Source organism: Magallana gigas, chromosome 7, assembly GCF_963853765.1.
Source record: "Magallana gigas chromosome 7, xbMagGiga1.1, whole genome shotgun sequence".
Taxonomy (NCBI): Eukaryota; Metazoa; Mollusca; class Bivalvia; order Ostreida; family Ostreidae; genus Magallana; species Magallana gigas.
Genome location: NC_088859.1, coordinates 3005963 through 3025270, shown reverse-complemented (window position 1 = coordinate 3025270; position 19308 = coordinate 3005963). Strand labels below are relative to the sequence as shown.

Below are 19308 nucleotides of genomic sequence, written 5' to 3'. Positions count from 1 at the left end.
AAACCTGATGAAAAACAACCAATTGACAAGCTGTAAATAGTTAATAATTTATTGGTGTAAGTACAATATTAAATAAGACCGTTGAGCAGAGTTCCTGAGACTTTACCACACAGTGGCATGGCCTTGTGCGGAACCAGCGTGTTTGCTTTGATTGGCAAGTCCCTGATTGCAGTGATGTACTGATATACTAATGATGAAGTTAACAGTTCAGGCAACCACAAGATGGTACAATCTCACCACTGATGGTTTCTAATGAATCACAATCTAAATACACACAAGAAAACTTGGGTACAGATTTTACAATGGAGATCTTTCATGCAGAATTACACCTCTGACAATAAATCTTTACAGTAGATTCCTAATTAAACGTGACCATTCTTTTTTACAGATGTAAAGTAAATGAAACTATGATATAAATTAGGCGTTCTGGATTTTATATTCTCACAATTTGATGCAAAATGGTTAAATCACGAAATTAATAACTCGCATAAAATAAGGAATCTACAGTAATAGACTGAAAAGAACAAGACATTTATACGTGGACTGGTAAAACATGTAACATAGAGACAAGATTTATACAAACTCACCAAACAAATATGTACAACAGTACACAATAAGGTCTAACCTTGCTCTATTAACCAAAATCAGTCAACTAAACTTGGGTTGCATTGTAACATTGCAATTTGTGATCTTCAATTGATCAAAATCCTACCACTGCAAAATCATCCTTAACACAGTCATGTCGGAAATATTGATTAAAATAACATGATCTTTCAATTTCAAAACAACAGTTTTTTAACACAGATAAATTGACAAAAGTGTAAAATGTAAAATTGATGAAAAAAAAAATGAAAAAAATGTGTATAACTGATCACAGTAAAATCAATTGGAAATGACTCTGAACTGAACAGTGGACTTTGCATCTGAATATTTGTATAATTCAGCAATACACATGTAAGTGTCAGTATCATGTTAAAATCAATAATAAATACATTAAATAATATAGTATATACAGTACAAAAATATATACATTTACATGAACATGCTCATATCCAAACAAAAGTAGAACAAGCAATTTAACAGCTACACCATACAAAACTTTCAACAAATCAAATCTGCCTTTTTTTAAAATATTTCATGCATGATAGAACATATTCTAATCAAATTATTTAAAATATTGTACATGTACATTTAAGCCATTGCAGACCAAATACTATTGTTATTGTCAAACTTCTTTCTTTAAAGTGTTACTGTTTTATATTTAATGTACCGGGCGGTAAGTAATCTGAATTAACAATGACACACGCATTGTATGTTGTACATTGTGAAGTACATGAACCTGTAATTGGTGAGTAGCTGCTTGGATTAACAGACATACCGGTAGTTCTTCGTACACAAACAATTTCATTTGCTCAACAGAAGACTGGCCCAGGATAGCACAAAACATACAAATAGCACTCATTCCTAGAATGGTGCTTAAAATAAATACCATATTTCAGACCTTTAAATATCATTTCATTGTACATGTATGTATGTTCATTCAAGGATGCACCGTTTCATCAGATCTGCTCCTTGTCAGGACTGTACAACTTTTTTCTGTTATAGTTTGCAGCTCCTGAAAAATAAACAGTCAACAATAAGAATGAATGAATTAAATGCTACATCTTTTTAAACAGTGAGAGGTCCTATAGACATTGGTAACACTGACCTGTATGAGGTCCACTTTACTGTAACTGTTCCTGTGTCGTACAATGCACTGACTGAACACACTGTACAGTTTCTGTAGCCTCTCCACATTGAGGCCCTCTGTATGGGTCACCACCCTCTCTAACAGCTGTTCCAGCCCCTCCCTACTGACCACCACCCCCGTCACTGGTTCTGATTCAGGGACCAGCACTGGAGGCTCTGTAAACACACAAAATAACAGTTAAATTATCAGGTACATGTATATCAAAAGGATAACTTTTTTTCTTATATAGCATTTAGTTTCGGACAGGCAGCATGATTTTACTACCATACCTTTCACAGTTGAATTTTCTTCCTCCTCTTCCATTGCTAATACTTTCTGCTTTTCCAGCTGTTTAGCTTGCTCAACACTGTCCAAAGAGTCTCCATTGCTATCAACTGAGCTACTTATTCCACTGTCTACTTCCATAGCAGTGGTTTGTTGGTTGGCCGTTTTGATTGGCAAGTCTGAGACTTTCTCACTGGTATTCTTTTTGTCTGATACATCACTCAGTCTTCGAGGAGAAAGAACTTTTACAGGGCGACTAGGAGACATTTGAGCAAGAATAGGGGGCGATTTAGAACTACTTTTATTTTCCTCTGGTTCTGTGACATCCACTTGCAGTGGCTTCGACTGGGACGATTCAGAGTCTTTCTCTGCACTTTTCTTCACTAAAAATCTTTTGTTCAGCTGTGATTTGACAGAGGGAAGGGAGTATCGTCCAAATTTTCTAAACCTTTTTCTCTTTGTATAACTCCACACTTCCTTCTTCTTTGGTTTTTTAGAGGACACAGTGAATGACTTCTTCGTAAAGAGAGCCCGGGTTGTCACCCTTGGGGAGGTTGTGTTCTTGATCTCCAGAGCTTCCTCATTAGAGGTTCCCATACTGCCCCCTTGGCCTTCTGTTCCCTCCTCCTCCTTGTTTTTGACAGGTGATCGTCTTCTCTCACTCCACTGTTTCTCAACGTTTTCAAGCTCCGGATGGGGCTCTATATCTAACCCCCTGACACGACGGCTGAATCTCTCCTGATTGGTCATCATGGATTTAGTGATGTAAAATGCTGGAACATTGCCGTTCTGGGTTTCACCTGAAATTTAAATATGAAAACTCCATGTTAATCAACGCAGAAATTAAACATGAGAATGTTGAATCAGTTGGTGCACTTTTCTACAGTACCTCTGTTCTTCCTTGATTTGGCAATCTCTTCACATTGTTTCTCAAACTCTGGATCCAGTTCTGTGTCTATTATGGCATGGAACGTATCTCTCAATGCACAGGCTCTGTGACGAATGGCCCGACCTGAATTAATTTATAACATTGAAATGCAACAGTATACTATATGTACATGTACTTCTTTAAACAACACAATTCCTAAACAGAAAACTTTCGCATACAAGATCATTAATAAAATGTCACAGTTTGTTATCTACATGTAAACTGATGTTTGTACAGATGGGGAGCCTATACATGTATACAGAGAAAAAAAGCGAGTGTGCTCACTGGTTGTGTCCTTGTTTGGGTTGTACTCGAGGGCATTACTACAGATCAGGTCCACGTCCTCCAGGAACTCTTTGCCTGTCTGGTACTGATGCATGTCTATCTTAGACATCATAGTGGACAGATCCATGGGCTTGGAGATCACATCATAGTAGTCAGGCACCTGTATGTATAGAACATTAAATCTACATCACTGCAATACATATCTAAAACTCCTATGACTTCACAGCTGATGTCATTGTCTCTGGTTTATACAATAAAGCACACAATTTCATCAAACTACTCATTCTAACTGCTGTTAAAGAATATTGAAAACCACATACATGTGTATGGCCAGACAAATTGTTACCTCCTCTACATCCACAGGGCGAGCAAATATGTAGAACTTCCTGTCCTTGACCACTTTGTTGACCACTTCCCGGAGGAAGATCCGGAGCTCCCTGAGGGTACTCTCCTCCTTGTCCCTCAGAGTCTTCAACTCTTTGTCTGTCAGTGTTCTAGGGGGAGGGGGAGGTGCTTTAGGCAAAACCTCTAAATCACGAACTGAAACATAACATACAGGACTCCATAATACATGTACACGACATTGGAGAAAACAGTAGAGGACAGTCAGATTGTAAAGTAAAATGCTAAAAATTTTCTCACTTTCAGCAAAATCAATGCAACTAATCTTGACTATTACATGTAGATTACAAATGTTATTATTTAGATAAGACTATTTTTTCAACCTTATTTCATGTTATAATTCAAGTGCAAAAGTTTTTATTTCAATAATGGAAATAAAATAATGACAAAAGTTCTAAAATACTTCTGGCTATCCATTACAAATGATGCCAGTAAATACTGTATAATCCATGGGTTATAAACTTATATTCAATGAGAACAAATAAATTTTCAATGTTAACAATCAACATCTCACCCTTCTTTTTCCTTTTTCCACCTAGACAAAAAACCTTTCCTCGCTCATTTGTTACAGAAACTTTCATTTTAACCAAATTAATCAGATTTATTTTACTGCATTATAAGAGAATTGACACCAAAGTCATAACTTATCATATATATAGTGCTTGTTTAAATTTTTTCTTTCAAATATATAATTAAAATCAAATTGATTAATAATATTTAAAGATGTACATTATACATCATTCATTTTTTTATTCCTTCTGACTTTAAAAATATTAATCTTTACCTCGATTCTTCTTCACAGTCTTGACTTTCACTGTCTGGTTTAGCAACAAATCCTGAAAGTATTCTCTCCTTTCTTCCTTTGTGGGATTACTTATGTGAATTACCTCCCCTGCATGCTGTCCAAACACACTCTGAACCTAATATACAAAGATGTAGTTAAACCAACAAATACATGTAGAATAGTTCTGGGAATTTTATGTAATTTCAAGGCAATCAATGAAATGTTTTTGAAACACATACATGTAATAGCAAGAGCAATGCGCTTACCATGGCATCTATCTGTGTGAGGGGCTCTTCACTGGTCGCCAGGAGTAAGATAGGAGAGGCAGGGTCAAGGTTCTGGATTGTAGTCAGTAAGGTTGTTCTCATGGATTCAGACAAGACATCCCACCACTGGTTAATTCGTGGCATGTACACAATACTAGGGGAAGTTCTCATCGCCTCGCGAAATATCTGTAAACAAGATGCACTTATTATATGTATATAGACAATAGCAATACTAAAAGTTGCATTTTCTCAATATCACTAAACAAGATAGACTTATTACAAATATGACACTCTTGAAGGTTCTTTAATGAATATCTGTTAAAAAGATACACTTATCATATAATAAACACAGTACTACGAGAAGTTCTAGTTGCCTCATGTAATATCTGTACACAAGACACCTACAAAGACAATACTAGGACAAGTTTTCTCATAACATTATAGACTTTCTGTTAACAGAGATACACTCAACATAACAATACTAGGAGAAGTTCTCAGTTCTCACTGATCTTTAACAAGAAAATCTTCCTGTTTTGTTTATTTTCTCACTTTTGTCATTGCAAATATAAAATAAGAAATTTACATGAGCACAAGCCTCTTCAGGGGTCCTTGTGGCGACACAGAACATGGTGGACAGATCCAGCAGGTGGACAGACAGGTGTTCCAGGTGATGTAGCAGTGCCGGCCCCAGGTGAGTGGTCTGTCCTCTACCTGCTCCTCCCTCTAGAATCAAACGAGGTCTGTACAAACAGGGTTTTTTGCTCGAGTGTCTGTAAAAATGCAAGAAAACCATTGTCATTCTCCCATACATATCTATTTCACGTACACTAACTCACTGGTTTGGTAAACACTGTAGTACCTAATAAGACTGGACATCATCTCTTCACCACTGATGCGGTTTCTTCTCTTGCCTTCATATATAGTCAAGGCTTCTTGGTCCTCCTCTTCACTCCACTCATCACCTAATCCCTGATCTAAACAAAATAGTAATAATCTCATCATCTAATCCCTGATCTATACACAACAGTAATAATCTCATCATCTAATCCCTGATCTATACACAACAGTAATAATCTCATCATCTAATCCCTGATCTATACACAACAGTAATAATCTGTCTCATCAATTCATATCTATCAAGCAATATCACATTGTCCCTGTTTTACTTTATTTACCAGCAGGCTGATGGACCTTCTCAATTGCTGTGAAAAGAATCATTTTCCTTTGTACAATAATCAAAGACATTTTTGATTTATCACTGAGCTTACTTTTAGAGTCCTGAGATGTTGCTTGAGCACTGCCAACAGGAAATACTTTATTTAAGGCATCTAATGCAATGGACAGCAGGTTTTGTAGCAATGGTCTGATGTGGCAGCCCAGGGCTTTTCCTGGGGATGCCACACACCGCTGAGAGGCTGGGATGATGGAATGCATGGCGAGTTGGAAGTCCTGGGCGTTGATACTGATACTGGCCACGTCTATCTGGAGCTTCTCGGAAGACTGGTAGATCTGGGGGTACCGCCTCCTCAGGGCCAGTAGTGCTGCCTCTGTACAAAGCGCCTTCAGGTCAGCTCCACAGTAACCTACAATAGTGATGATGTAGAAGTCAAGTCAGACCATAGATGTTGCTATTTGTGTTTTTCTTGAACACATTACTAGTGTTATGTTCAAATAATTAACAGCAGTTTCTACAATTTTACAAGCTTGATCAATATAAAACAGTTCTGTGGATATATTTTTAAGGAAGGTCATACCAACACAGAGATCAGCCACACTATTGATAAACTGAGGTAGTAGTTTAGGGTTCCAGTCCTTGGTATGTATGGATAGAATCTGTCGTCTTGCCTTAAAAATAAAATCAGAAAATCAAACATTACTGATATTTGGAATGAATCTTCTCATTCAATCAATATTTCGTTGTACCTTACATTTTTAGACGGCAATGAAAACATGAATTCTCTGTCAAATCGTCCAGGTCTCCTGAGAGCGGGATCAATGGAGTCTATCCTGTTGGTGGCGCCTATGACGATAATTTCTCCTCTGTTGTCGAGCCCATCCATTAAAGCCAGCAGAGTGGACACAATAGAACTATGGATCTGGTCCTGTCTGCTCGATCTCACTGGTGCCAGGCCATCAATTTCATCAAAGAAAATGATGGAGGGTCGCATCTGATAGGCCTGTAAAACAGTGTGTGAATAAATCATTTACCAGAAATTGATTTATAGTAAATTATTTATCAAACATCAAATTTTAAGCATTTCAGCTATAAAAAATACTTTGCTTGTGTGGAATATAAACTCTTTATATCATTCTGTAGAAAAAACATGAGTTACTTACTTGATCAAACAAAAGTCGAAGTTGCCTCTCTGATTCTCCGACCCATTTACTCAAGCAGTCAGCACCTTTCCTCATGAAGAAGGCCACTCGCTTATCTCCCTTGCTACACTCATTGGCCAAAGCTCTTGCTACCAGAGTTTTCCCAGTGCCTAAATATACAAGTAGCATCCGATATTTCCTTCTCAAATTTTCCCTTAAGTCTTCTTTTTAAAACAAGTTACAGTACGTAAGTCTTGGACTAACCTGGTGGTCCATAAAACAAGCATCCTCTGGGAGGAGTTATCTTGAATCTCTCAAAGACTTCTGAGTAGAGGAGTGGGAAAACCACCATTTCTTTTAAAGCTCTAATGTGGTTATCCAGACCTCCTACACTCTCAAATGTCACCTAAAGAGAATTTATCACCAATTCAAATAACACAAAATTTCATCTCAAATCTCAAAAATGGACAAGACTCGGGTAATATGAATAAAGAAGTTGTATTATCTTAAACCTATGAGAACTCACAGATTTGTCAATGGTCATTGGATCAACATCTGCCAGACTGGCTCCAATTCTCTGCCTGTCTTTCATTGTTCCTACAATGTCCTTATCTGCTAGGTTCATGGGCAGCAGTTGGTTACGAGCCCTTGTCATACTTTTGGCTTTCCTTCTCTGGAAATGCTCCTCATCACTGCTGGAACCAGAAGCTGAGGAGGAGGTGCTTGAGCTACCATGGAAAGCTCTTCTTTTTCTCCTGAAGACAATCAATAAGTCATAACATGTCAATGTCATATTCTAATCAATATCTTGCAATCTAAGACATCCAAAAAAATATTACTTATAAATCCACAACACAAACTTTCCAAGCAAAATGCTCCAGCTCAAGTAAATAACTGACAATGTTTACATATATTTGGTTTACAAAGGTCACACCTGAGATTGACCCGCCTGTGTGCTGGTGAACGGTACACTGGGGAGTGTTTCTTTCGTCTAACAGGTGAATCTGGTGTTTCAGCAAATATTGTGGGTTTTCTTCGTCTTCTCTCTTCTACAGAGCAACAGAATTATTTTAGTTTATATTCATGAAAAACATATTTTACTCTTATGCAGATGGTTAAACTGTAAAAGATTTCCTTTTCAAATAATTATTCTAAACTTATCATCACATTTTATTATCATCCACTGTTGAGATCAAAAGACTAAGATCACACCGATTAAAGCCTATTATTATCAGAGACTGAATCCTTGTTCCATATTGGTTACCTATTGGTACTTCAAACAGTTGAGTTCTGGGCTTGTGTTCCCTGAGGTAATAAGAGCGTCTTTGTGATTTGTCAGACTTTTTGTCTTCATCTTCCTCTTCTTCTTCCTCCTCCTCCTCTTCTTCCTCATTGTTTCCCTCATCTTCTTCATTATTATCTTCATCATTTTCCTCATCACTGGATTCTGTAAAATATAGGAAAACTTCAGGAAATAAATCTTCACTAGTTAAAAGATTTATACATGTGTAACACATGGATTCAATGTACAAGTATAATTATGCAAGTTTTAATCAACAACACCAACAGTAAAATTGATTTCTTACACAATTCCACAAATAAAAATAAAACACATGTAGTGTTCAGTCTTGATAATACTTACCACTCTCAGAAGACTCATGAACAGGCATACCATACATGTCTCTCTTCACAGGTTTCCTCACTCTCTTAACTCTGCTGTACATGCTCTCCTCCATATCAATCTATTGAAAAATGCGAACTTATGAAATAACCTGAATTAGCAACTTGATACATTAGAATCTTTTGTCATCTGTTGCTGATAGTAATTCTACACATGTATACCTACTTTCAGACCGAATTTATCATGCTTCTGATTAAAATTCATGATTTCTTAAAATTATAAATAAATGTACACTATCATTAACTTCCTCCACTCTTCTCTTCTTCCTTGGATTCTCCTCATCATGTTCATAGCTTTGTTTATCCACATACAAAGCCCTATCTAGGATCTTGGGGTCAAAGGTTCCATAAAGTAGCTTCCTTTGTCTACTGCTGCGGCGTACCACTGCCTCCTCTTTGTCCTCCATGATTGGCCGACTTGATCGACCAGGAGGTATAGACTTTGAGGATGGCTGCTGATGGGATTCTTAAACATAAATACCAAGACAATGAGTAGACCTTCAATAAAGACTGTTAACAATAACTGTAGTGTATTACGGATTCGAGCCGGGTCCGGTTTGTATTTTAGTAGAGACGTGATTCCCCGCCATTCTGGAAAGTTTCATTGTTTACATGTGCTCCGTGCACATTTCGTTCATTACCTAGTCCATTCGGCGCTCTAAAACCACAGAGTAAGTTTTCATTCATTTTCTAGAGTCAGTCAATCTATATGTTAAGCTGTCTGTGCTAGTAAATCGTTTGAAACGTTATGGATGTAGTTGCATTCAACGCACGTGTTATCTAGACAGTAAGGGATAAATATGTACCTTTATCATGTGTTTATTCTTTATGTCATGCGGGTGGATTTCACTTTCTTATTGATACCTTTTATGCAGTTACAAATCTGTCGTCATTTATGTTGTCAATCTAGTCATTTGATATTTGTTTACTCTCAGTTTATCTCTATAAAATTTTCTATGGAAAGCCATTACTGCCATATTTATATATGTGTACAGAAGCCCATGTTTCCAATACCAAAGTCCATTTCAGTATTATTCAAAGAATTTATTTGATCTATATGTTGAATTAGTACAGATAATCTGATGTTTTGATAAAGTATGGTGTGCCATTCCTGTAGTTTTAATGCGATTACTGTGAACATGTTTTTAAGATCATGTTTGTTTATGTTTCAGTTTTATACCCTCTCCGGAGGTATGTTTAAGTAATAAAGGACTGCACCAGTTGAGTTCTCTTGTTACGCCACAGTATAAAATCTCGGACCTTCAAGAGCGTGGACACGATGATACCTTCAAACTCTGAGACCTACAGATCAGCTCGTGTGAGATCCCTTACGGAAAAGGGACAAGAACAGTATGAAGAAACTTTAGAAAAATATTCTTCAAAGCTAAGAAGCATTGGCAGAGACATCGACAAACTTCTATGGGAAGTAGAAAATGAGGATCCCAAGGACCAAAGGTTCCTAGATGCTGTTACGACGGACATCAAATACCAAGCGGCTTTATACCAGGACACATGGAATCAACTGGAATCATACCTAGAAGGAACGAAGACATTCGAAAGCCTTAATGAAATTTACTCAAGAAGACTCATAGCAGAGAGCGTTTTCATGAAGATCAAACATATTGGAGCTTTATTATCGGAGATGGAGGAAGTGAAGAACCCTTCAACCTGCGACGGTCAAATTAAAGCTACAGAAGAAAACGTTCAGGCCTCCATTGAACAGAAACCTAAATCCACAAGATCAAAGAAGTCCAAGTCGAGCAAGTCTGCAGGATCGCGTTTATCAAGCGCTAGTGCTATTTTAATCAAGCAACAAGCAGACCTGGAAGCAGCCAAAGTGAGGCACAAGTATATGGAACAAGAATCCGAACTAATCATAAAAAAAGCTGCTTTAGATGCTAACTTAAAGTTGTTGAACAGTCAGAGAGACGTGGATGAAGCTAAAACGAGAGTAAAAACAATACAAGTCCTACTCGATGAGGAAGAAGATGGATCCGAAGTATCGTCAATCAGTGAAGAAGTCACTAGACAACGCACAGAACAGTTTGTGAGAGATTCTTGTGAACATCTACAGCAAGTAAATCTCAGCCCACAGGTCACTGAACGGGAAATTCAACAGGTCACCAGTCACCAAGCCAAACAAACAAACGAGAACAGCCATACCACTATGAACGTTGATGCTCCTGCGTTTGTGCCTTCAACAGTTAATGTACATAGAAACACTTGGAACACAGACATGTGCAATGAATTCTCCAAATTCATGATAAAAAAGGACCTCTTGCTTTCTCGTCTGACCAAGTACGACGACAAACCAGACATGTACATAGCTTGGAAGTCAAGCTTCAAGAACGTGATGTCCGAACTCAACGTATCACCAGCAGAGGAGGTCGACCTGCTAGTGAAATGGCTCGGACCCAACTCATCAAACCAAGCCTTACGAATCAGGGCTTCCAACACTGGAGACCCCTCCCAGTGCCTACAGAAAATATGGAGTCGTCTGGAAGATCGCTTTGGGTGTCCAGAGATAGTAGAAGAAACATTAAAGAGGAAAATAGCATCGTTTCCTAAATTATCAAACAAGGACAACAAACAGCTGTTTGACTTAGCAGACATAGTGGCCGAAATTGAATCCATCATGAAAAATCCAAGTTATGTAACTGTGTTTGCTTACTATAATTCCTCTTCTGGAGTCAACCCAATAGTCGCCAAACTCCCTACCCACTTGCAGGAGAGGTGGACAACAGAGGCAACTAAATACAAATTGGCGAACAACGTACCCTATCCGCCATTTTCTGTTTTTTCCAAGTATATACACAATACAGCCAAAGTCAGAAATGACCCTAGCTTCATCTACGAGAAAGTCAATGAGTCAGAATCAGCTCATCATAGAAACAGATCAACAACAAGACCTTTGCAAGTGTCAGCCAGGAAAACAGAGATGAAGGCTCAACCATCATACTACAGTTCTCCGAAGACGCCCGACTCTTGCCCAGTTCATGGTACTAACCACTCATTGAACATGTGTCGCTCCTTCAGAGCCAAGCCCATCACCGAACGGAAAGAATTCTTAAAGAAAAACGGATTGTGTTTTCATTGCTGCGGCCCTCAAAGACATCTAAGAAGAGACTGTCGTGAGACTGTGAAATGTGTAGTGTGCAAAAGTGATAAACACGCATCAGCTCTACATGAAGACGATCATGAAACTCGATCGAAAGCAATGGAAGCTCATGGAGGGGAGGGAATGAACAACAGTGTAAATACCGCTTGTACTCAAGTATGTGGGACTATAGCACACACCAGCAGATCATGTGCCAAGATTGTCCTGGTCAACGTGTATCCTAAAGACCGCCCACATTGTTCAAGAACTTTGTATTCTCTAATAGATGATCAAAGCAATCGTTCCTTGGCCTCCTCCTCCTTTTTTGACAAATTTATGGAACACACTCCAGCACTGGAATATGTTCTATCCTCATGTTCAGGAAAGTTTAGAACATCAGGTCGTACGGCAAGTGACTATGTTGTGGAAAGCATTGGTCACGAATTCTGCCTCACTCTTCCAGAACTCATCGAATGTGACAGCATCCCAAACAACCGAGATGAAATTCCGTCACCACACGTTGCCAGACAGTTCCAACACCTCCATGATATTGCCCATAAAATCCCAGAACTCCAACCAGACGCAGACATCGAACTCCTGATTGGAAGAGACCTCATTGATGCACACCATGTTTTGGATCATCGCATTGGTGTAAACGGCCTTCCTTATGCCCAGAAACTTCCGCTTGGGTGGGTAATTATAGGAGAAACCTGTCTTGGGAAACTTCATCCGCCCACCAGCGTTTGTGTTAGTAAAACATTTATCCTAGACAATGGACGCTCAACACACTTTGAACCTTGTGAAAGTCTCCTTAGTGTGGACACGAAATCGGAGCCGCTCTTTAAGAAAACCAGCTTGGATGAAACCATAGGACTTTCCATTGAAGACAAGAGGTTCATTGAAGTAATGGAATCAAATTTTGCGAAAGACAGCAGCGGAAGGTGGACAGCCCCTTTGCCCTTCCGGTCGAATCGACCACCTTTAGCCAACAACAGGGAGCAAGCACTCAAAAGAGCCAAATCCTTTGACTTGAGTCTAAAACGAGATCCAAACAAGCAGCAACATACCCTGGAGTTTATGCAAAAGATGTTTGATAATGGTCATGCTGAAATTGCTTCCTCCGTAGACGAGAAAACAGAACATTGGTACTTACCCTTGTTCAGCATTTACCATCCGAAGAAGCCAGATAGTGTCCGAGTGGTTTTCGACTCGGCAGTCAAATTTCACGGTTCGTCTCTCAACGACGTTTTGATGAAAGGACCACCCTTACACAACAGCCTCTTAGGTATCTTACTACGCTTTCGTACAGAGGCTATCGCAATTACGGTAGATGTGGAACAAATGTTCTACAACTTTTATGTGTTCGAAGGACACAGGAATTACTTACGGTTCATATGGTATGAAGGAAATGACCCTTCCAAACCCCTTAAAGATTACAGAATGACTGTCCATGTATTTGGGAACACAGCTTCTCCAGCGATCGCCACTTATGGTTTGAGGAAATGTGTGGAAGGTGCCGATCTAGATGTGAAAAACTTTGTCAATGACAATTTTTATCTTGACGACGGGATAACCTCGTGTGAAACTACAGAACAAGCAGTGAAGCTCATCAAACAAACCCAACGCGCACTCTATGAAGGAGGCCGTCTAAGGCTGCACAAGATTGCTTCTAACGATAAAGCAGTGTTAGAACAGTTTGACACAAACGACTTGGCATCTAACTTAAAGAACTTGGATATTGGATCTGACGAATTACCGATGCAGAGAAGTCTTGGCCTTTCCTGGGACATTTCTGCTGACACTATCAAGTTCCTGTTATCATCAGAACCAAGGCCTTACACACGTCGAGGTGTGTTGTCAATGATCAACAGTGTCTTTGATCCTATTGGGTTTGCAGCTCCCGTTGTCATCCAAGGGAAACTTCTCCTCAGAGAAATGCTTTCATCATCAAAGTCTGTTGACTGGGATGATCCACTACCAGAGTCATTGATGGCCCGTTGGAACAAATGGGTTACCTCCCTAACAGACTTAGGAACCCTCGAGATACCACGCATGTATTGTGTTATCTACTTCAACACAGCACTACGTCGGGAAATCTTCATCTTCTCAGATGCTTCCAAAGACGCAATAGGCGCTGTAGCCTACTTAAAACTATCAGATGCCAAGTCCAGCCACATCAGTTTCGTCTTAGGAAAGGCAAAAGTTGCACCAGCAAGCGGACATACAATTCCCCGTCTTGAGCTCTGTGCAGCAGTCTTAGCGGTAGAACTGGCAGAAACGATCCAGGAACAACTTCACATAAGTCTGCAAGACATGCAATTTTACACGGACAGCCAAGTGATTCTTGGATACATAACGAACGAAACACGCAGGTTTTACGTCTATGTCAGCAACCGTGTGGCAAAAATCAGACACTCAAGCAACCCAGAACAGTGGCATTATGTTCCCACCAACCAAAATCCGGCAGACCTTGCTACTAGAGGTCTAGAACCAGCAGCACTACAGAATAGCCTTTGGCTAAGGGGACCAGACTTCCTCAAGACAGAACTCCAGCCCGCCGGAGAAACATTCGATCTCATCAATGCAGGCGAGGACAGAGATCAGACCAGAAATTACAACCCTGAAAATAACTGCTAAACCGCACGAATCGTCTATCTCGGACGTTTTCCTGAAATTCTCAGAATGGAAAGTACTAGTATTCGTCATTTGTGCTCTGAAACGTAAGATTAGAAAGAAACGGCAGGGTGGGACTCTGAAGGATGAGATCTTCGCTTTGTCTTCAGAAACCGAACAGTTCATTGTAAGAGAAGTTCAGAAGGAGATGTATGGGCCAGAAATTCAGTCTCTACAGGGGGGAAAGCAGCTCCCTAAGGACAGTACTCTCCTTCCTCTTAGTCCTGTGTTAGATCAGCATGGGGTATTGAGAGTAGGTGGACGTTTGAGACACTGCGAAGCTACTGACAACTACAAACAACCTATCATCATACCTAAGGGACACCATGTCGCTACCCTTCTTGTGCGACACTTTCATCAAAGAGTATTTCATCAAGGAAGAAAGTTAACAGAAGGTGCGATCCGCGCAGCTGGATACTGGATAGTCGGAGCAAGACGCCTGATCAACTCTGTCATCCACAACTGTGTTATTTGCAGAAAACTCAGGGGAGAATTCTGTTCACAACGGATGGCTGACTTACCAAAAGACAGACTTGCTTTCAGCCCAGCCTTCACCTTTGTTGGAGTGGACACCTTTGGTCCATGGGAGGTGGTCCACAGACGAACCAGAGGAGGGCTAGCCAAGCATAAACGATGGGCTTTACTCTTCACTTGCCTAGTCACAAGGGGCATACATATTGAATTGATAGAAGAGCTCAGTAGTTCGTCATTCATTAATGCACTGAGGCGTTTCACAGCGATAAGAGGTCCAGTTCAACAGTTCCGGTCCGACAGGGGAACAAACTTTGTTGGAGCCATCCAAGACCTGTCCATCCTAGCCAAGTTTACCGAAGACCATACTGTGAGAAACTATCTGGCAGAAAATGGAGTGATTTGGGTATTCAATCCACCTCACGCATCTCACATGGGGGGTGCATGGGAGCGTTTAATTGGTGTAGCCCGGAGAATACTTGATGCCATGCTCCTACGCAACCATGGGAATCTCACACATGAGATTCTCTCTACCTTCATGGCTGAAGTGACAGCAATAGTCAACGCTAGACCTCTGACAACAATATCCTACGACCCTGAGTCGCCTTGCCTGTTGACGCCCTCTTTATTGCTGACCCAGAAGTCTTCACCAGCTACTTTCCCAATTCCAGATTTTGGACGGAAAGACATGTTAAGGAGCCAGTGGAAACACGTTCAGGTACTAGCAGAAGAGTTTTGGCAGAAGTGGAGGTCGGAGTACTTACATAGTCTACAACCTCGTAAGAAGTGGAAGTCGGACACCAAGAACCTTACGGTCGGAACCGTCGTTCTCATGAAGGACAACGCCTGCGCAAGAAACGATTGGCCCATTGGGATCGTGAAGCGTGTGTTCCCTGGTGATGATGGACGGGTGAGAAAGGTGGAGCTGAAAGTTGTGCGCAATGGAAAAACAACCACGTACATACGTCCCATAACAGAACTAGTAGTTCTCTTTGAATCACAATAATACTCACGTTCAGTTTATGTCCATTTTTGTTAATGTTTATCTGAATGTTGTCTGATGCATAGATAGGAATTTGTGTCAATTAATTAGAAGTGATTTTTTCAAAATCAGGAGGGGAGTGTAGTGTATTACGGATTCGAGCCGGGTCCGGTTTGTATTTTAGTAGAGACGTGATTCCCCGCCATTCTGGAAAGTTTCATTGTTTACATGTGCTCCGTGCACATTTCGTTCATTACCTAGTCCATTCGGCGCTCTAAAACCACAGAGTAAGTTTTCATTCATTTTCTAGAGTCAGTCAATCTATATGTTAAGCTGTCTGTGCTAGTAAATCGTTTGAAACGTTATGGATGTAGTTGCATTCAACGCACGTGTTATCTAGACAGTAAGGGATAAATATGTACCTTTATCATGTGTTTATTCTTTATGTCATGCGGGTGGATTTCACTTTCTTATTGATACCTTTTATGCAGTTACAAATCTGTCGTCATTTATGTTGTCAATCTAGTCATTTGATATTTGTTTACTCTCAGTTTATCTCTATAAAATTTTCTATGGAAAGCCATTACTGCCATATTTATATATGTGTACAGAAGCCCATGTTTCCAATACCAAAGTCCATTTCAGTATTATTCAAAGAATTTATTTGATCTATATGTTGAATTAGTACAGATAATCTGATGTTTTGATAAAGTATGGTGTGCCATTCCTGTAGTTTTAATGCGATTACTGTGAACATGTTTTTAAGATCATGTTTGTTTATGTTTCAGTTTTATACCCTCTCCGGAGGTATGTTTAAGTAATAAAGGACTGCACCAGTTGAGTTCTCTTGTTACGCCACAATAACCAAACAGTAAACAGGAGTCCTGGCTTACCCAAGTCACTTTCTTCATCTGTAGGGTCATCATCTATCACAAATCTACAATCACAAAAATAAAAGTAATGAAACTACACAGAGCCAGTCAAATTGAGTTAATAAGTATAATGCAAAACATCATCAATAACCAGTCTGGGCAGACTCCGAAAATGAAGTAAATGGAAGCGATTTCTCAAAAATACTCCGAAAAAGGAGTTTGGCGCATGCAGTTAATCAAAACATCACATTATTTACATTACCTCCAAAACGAAAGTTGAGAAAATTGCAATACGTGACGGTGCCAATTATTCTATTTTCAGAGTTTAGTCCATTTTTGGAGTATGCACAGACTGATATTACAGTTTGTTTCTAGAGTATTATTGTACCTGCGCCGGTTGCTTGCTCTGGTATTTTTGGTGTTTGAAGATTTTCTGTGTCTTCTTGGTGAGAAGTTTACAACACCACTGCTTTCATCGCTTTCTTCGCACTAAAAAACAATAATATACTATACATTGCTTTGTTGATTTAGTGTATCAAAGTATGTATAGTCATTTGACCAGTTCCGAATTTTGACCAGTTCCGAATAGTTCAGAAGTTATATAGCAAAAAATTAATGAAATAAAAAATGGAGAAAAAAATCAATACCTTTAATATAAACACGTGTTAATGCTTGTTTAAATTCTGCAGTTGTTTCATTTTTTGCGGTCATATATGTATTTGATATCAGTCTTAGATTAGTCGACCTACTTTCAGTTTGTAATAAATCCAGGTCATTGCAACGCTAATATGTGCATAAAATCGTCTGTTGGTGCCTGAAATTTCACTTGTAACAAAATTTCTTTTACCAAACGTAGGTTTAATATATATTCTGACATACCCAAAAGCATACAGGATAAAAAATAAAATACATACGCAAGTGGATGCAGAATTTTATCGAGCCATCATTTTACGAGTTTCGAATACCTTATTTGTTTCCGTCTGAACTGAATGGAGGGGTGGATTAAAACAAATACCTCTGGAATTCATTAAATGTCTTTCTCAGTCTTAAATAAATCATATTGTACCACAATAATGATAAGTGGAGGTGCTGCGACTGTATTGCGACAAGATGTTAGAAACCAGGCTAAATTATTGTTAGGGGACTTTGTCTGTCATTTCAGTGCAAATCAAACTATATTGTTAAGAAAATACAAATAACTGAGATATTTGCATTTAATTTGTTATTCAACTGGTTCAATAAATGGTTTTAGGGCCGAAACTTTTTATCTACATTCCATATGTATGCTATTCGGAACTCATCGACTTATTCGCAACTGGTGAAATGGCTTCACACGTAATTAATTACAATGAAATTTTATATTAAAAAAATTAAATGCAGCAATATTGCATTAATATCAGCAGGGATATGGTGAATATATGCCAATATATCAGATCTGAAAAAAACACCCAGGAAAATTTTTAACACCTCCAAATCTGAACCCTATTCTGAACTGGTCAAACGACTGTACTATCTGTACCTACATGTATCTAATTTTAAACCTAAACACATGCTGTAATCATAGCAATGCAAATATATATATCAAAATCTATCCCAAACTCCTGTTTACATTATATATTTTTTTATTCAAAAATACATAATTTGTGTTCAAACTTTATGTATTATAATTAACTATATGCAGTGTGTCTAAAGACTTTTAGTGAATAAAAGATTTTATAAAAAAAATTCCTTCTGAAATTTGTTTTTGCTAATATTATCAATTTCCAAGAGTAAAATGAGTGGACATGTCAAAGAGGAAATCTTGTAATGTTACTCTGTATCTGATTAAACTGGTATGCAAAAAGAGACAAAAAATGTTGAAAACGAAAGCACAGACCGCAGATGTTTCGCTGATCTTAACAAAAAGAAGCTTTAACGTTGTTTAAGTTGCATATGAACCATTGATTACTAAAATGATTCTACTGAAATTTTGAGAATGCGCCTACATAAACTTCATGATTTGCTTTATATATTATTCATTCACATTTCAGTTGGAGATATACTGTACATGAAAATTTGCGAGGGAATTTTTACAATTCACGAGGAAATTCGAAATACATGAAAACCCTTTGTTCTAGACGAATGATTATGTAGTTTCACTTTGAATTCAAAACGAATCTTACGTAACTAACATGTTCCTTTTTTCTAAAACTTTCGGATGGTAAAATAGATTCTTCTTGGTTATTTTCCGATCTATGTCTTGTATTCACCATTTCTTTTCGGCTGCTTTCCTACTTTCATGGAACCCTTTCACCGTTGTATCACCTACAACGCAAGATATAGTGCAGGTTTTTGTTTATACTATTACAATATTTTCGGATTTTAAATTGTAGTAATCCTCATGATACGGTTACATTACCTTTTAAGAAGCATTTGACATCGCTCACAAATACTTTTGTGAATAACAACAATGCGGAAGGATATAATGCTGAAATTTTTCGTCGACGCGAAAAGGCGCCAAATCTGTTATTGTTATGATAAACGATAAATCAGCTGATC

The 19308-nt window shown here is 38.7% G+C and overlaps 2 protein-coding genes across 4 annotated transcripts; one reads left to right on the top strand and one right to left on the bottom strand.

The window, feature by feature from the left end:
- Nucleotides 1-35: 35 nt before the first annotated feature.
- Nucleotides 36-19187, bottom strand: LOC105342063 (ATPase family AAA domain-containing protein 2). 3 transcript variants are annotated; one of them, XM_066065485.1, is made up of 25 exons: nucleotides 19169-19187; nucleotides 18933-19074; nucleotides 17159-17259; nucleotides 16792-16835; nucleotides 8909-9141; nucleotides 8638-8737; nucleotides 8260-8442; nucleotides 7930-8044; nucleotides 7522-7750; nucleotides 7260-7401; nucleotides 7017-7165; nucleotides 6608-6856; nucleotides 6434-6524; nucleotides 5948-6262; nucleotides 5539-5653; nucleotides 5263-5449; nucleotides 4680-4865; nucleotides 4414-4549; nucleotides 4144-4164; nucleotides 3574-3767; nucleotides 3228-3387; nucleotides 2904-3026; nucleotides 2020-2814; nucleotides 1709-1905; nucleotides 36-1615 (listed from the first exon to the last, which is right to left on the bottom strand). In XM_066065485.1, the coding sequence occupies exons 2-25, from the start codon at nucleotides 19020-19022 to the stop codon at nucleotides 1541-1543; spliced, it is 4230 nt and encodes a 1409-aa protein (XP_065921557.1). In that variant the 5' UTR covers nucleotides 19023-19074; nucleotides 19169-19187; the 3' UTR covers nucleotides 36-1540. The 3 variants fall into 3 exon arrangements, with proteins under 3 accessions (XP_065921557.1, XP_065921559.1, XP_065921558.1); XM_066065487.1 differs by lacking the exon at nucleotides 4144-4164; XM_066065486.1 differs by lacking the exon at nucleotides 19169-19187 and having other exon boundaries at nucleotides 18942-19074.
- LOC136270308 (uncharacterized) lies at nucleotides 10125-14409 on the top strand. The gene has a single exon (XM_066067626.1). The coding sequence runs from the start codon at nucleotides 10282-10284 to the stop codon at nucleotides 14407-14409; it is 4128 nt and encodes a 1375-aa protein (XP_065923698.1). The 5' UTR covers nucleotides 10125-10281.
- Nucleotides 19188-19308: the final 121 nt, after the last annotated feature.

Excerpts from the sequence above, each read along its gene's own strand:
- LOC136270308 (XM_066067626.1), top strand. The coding sequence starts at position 10,282 with ATGAAGATCAAACATATTGGAGCTTTATTATCGGAGATGGAGGAAGTG.
- LOC105342063 (XM_066065485.1), bottom strand. The coding sequence starts at position 19,022 with ATGGTGAATACAAGACATAGATCGGAAAATAACCAAGAAGAATCTATT. Across the intron at positions 16,836-17,158 it reads AGAGCAAGCAACCGGCGCAG|ATTTGTGATAGATGATGACC; the intron begins GTACAATAATAC and ends TTGTGATTGTAG. Across the intron at positions 4,550-4,679 it reads TCACACAGATAGATGCCATG|GTTCAGAGTGTGTTTGGACA; the intron begins GTAAGCGCATTG and ends TTTGTATATTAG.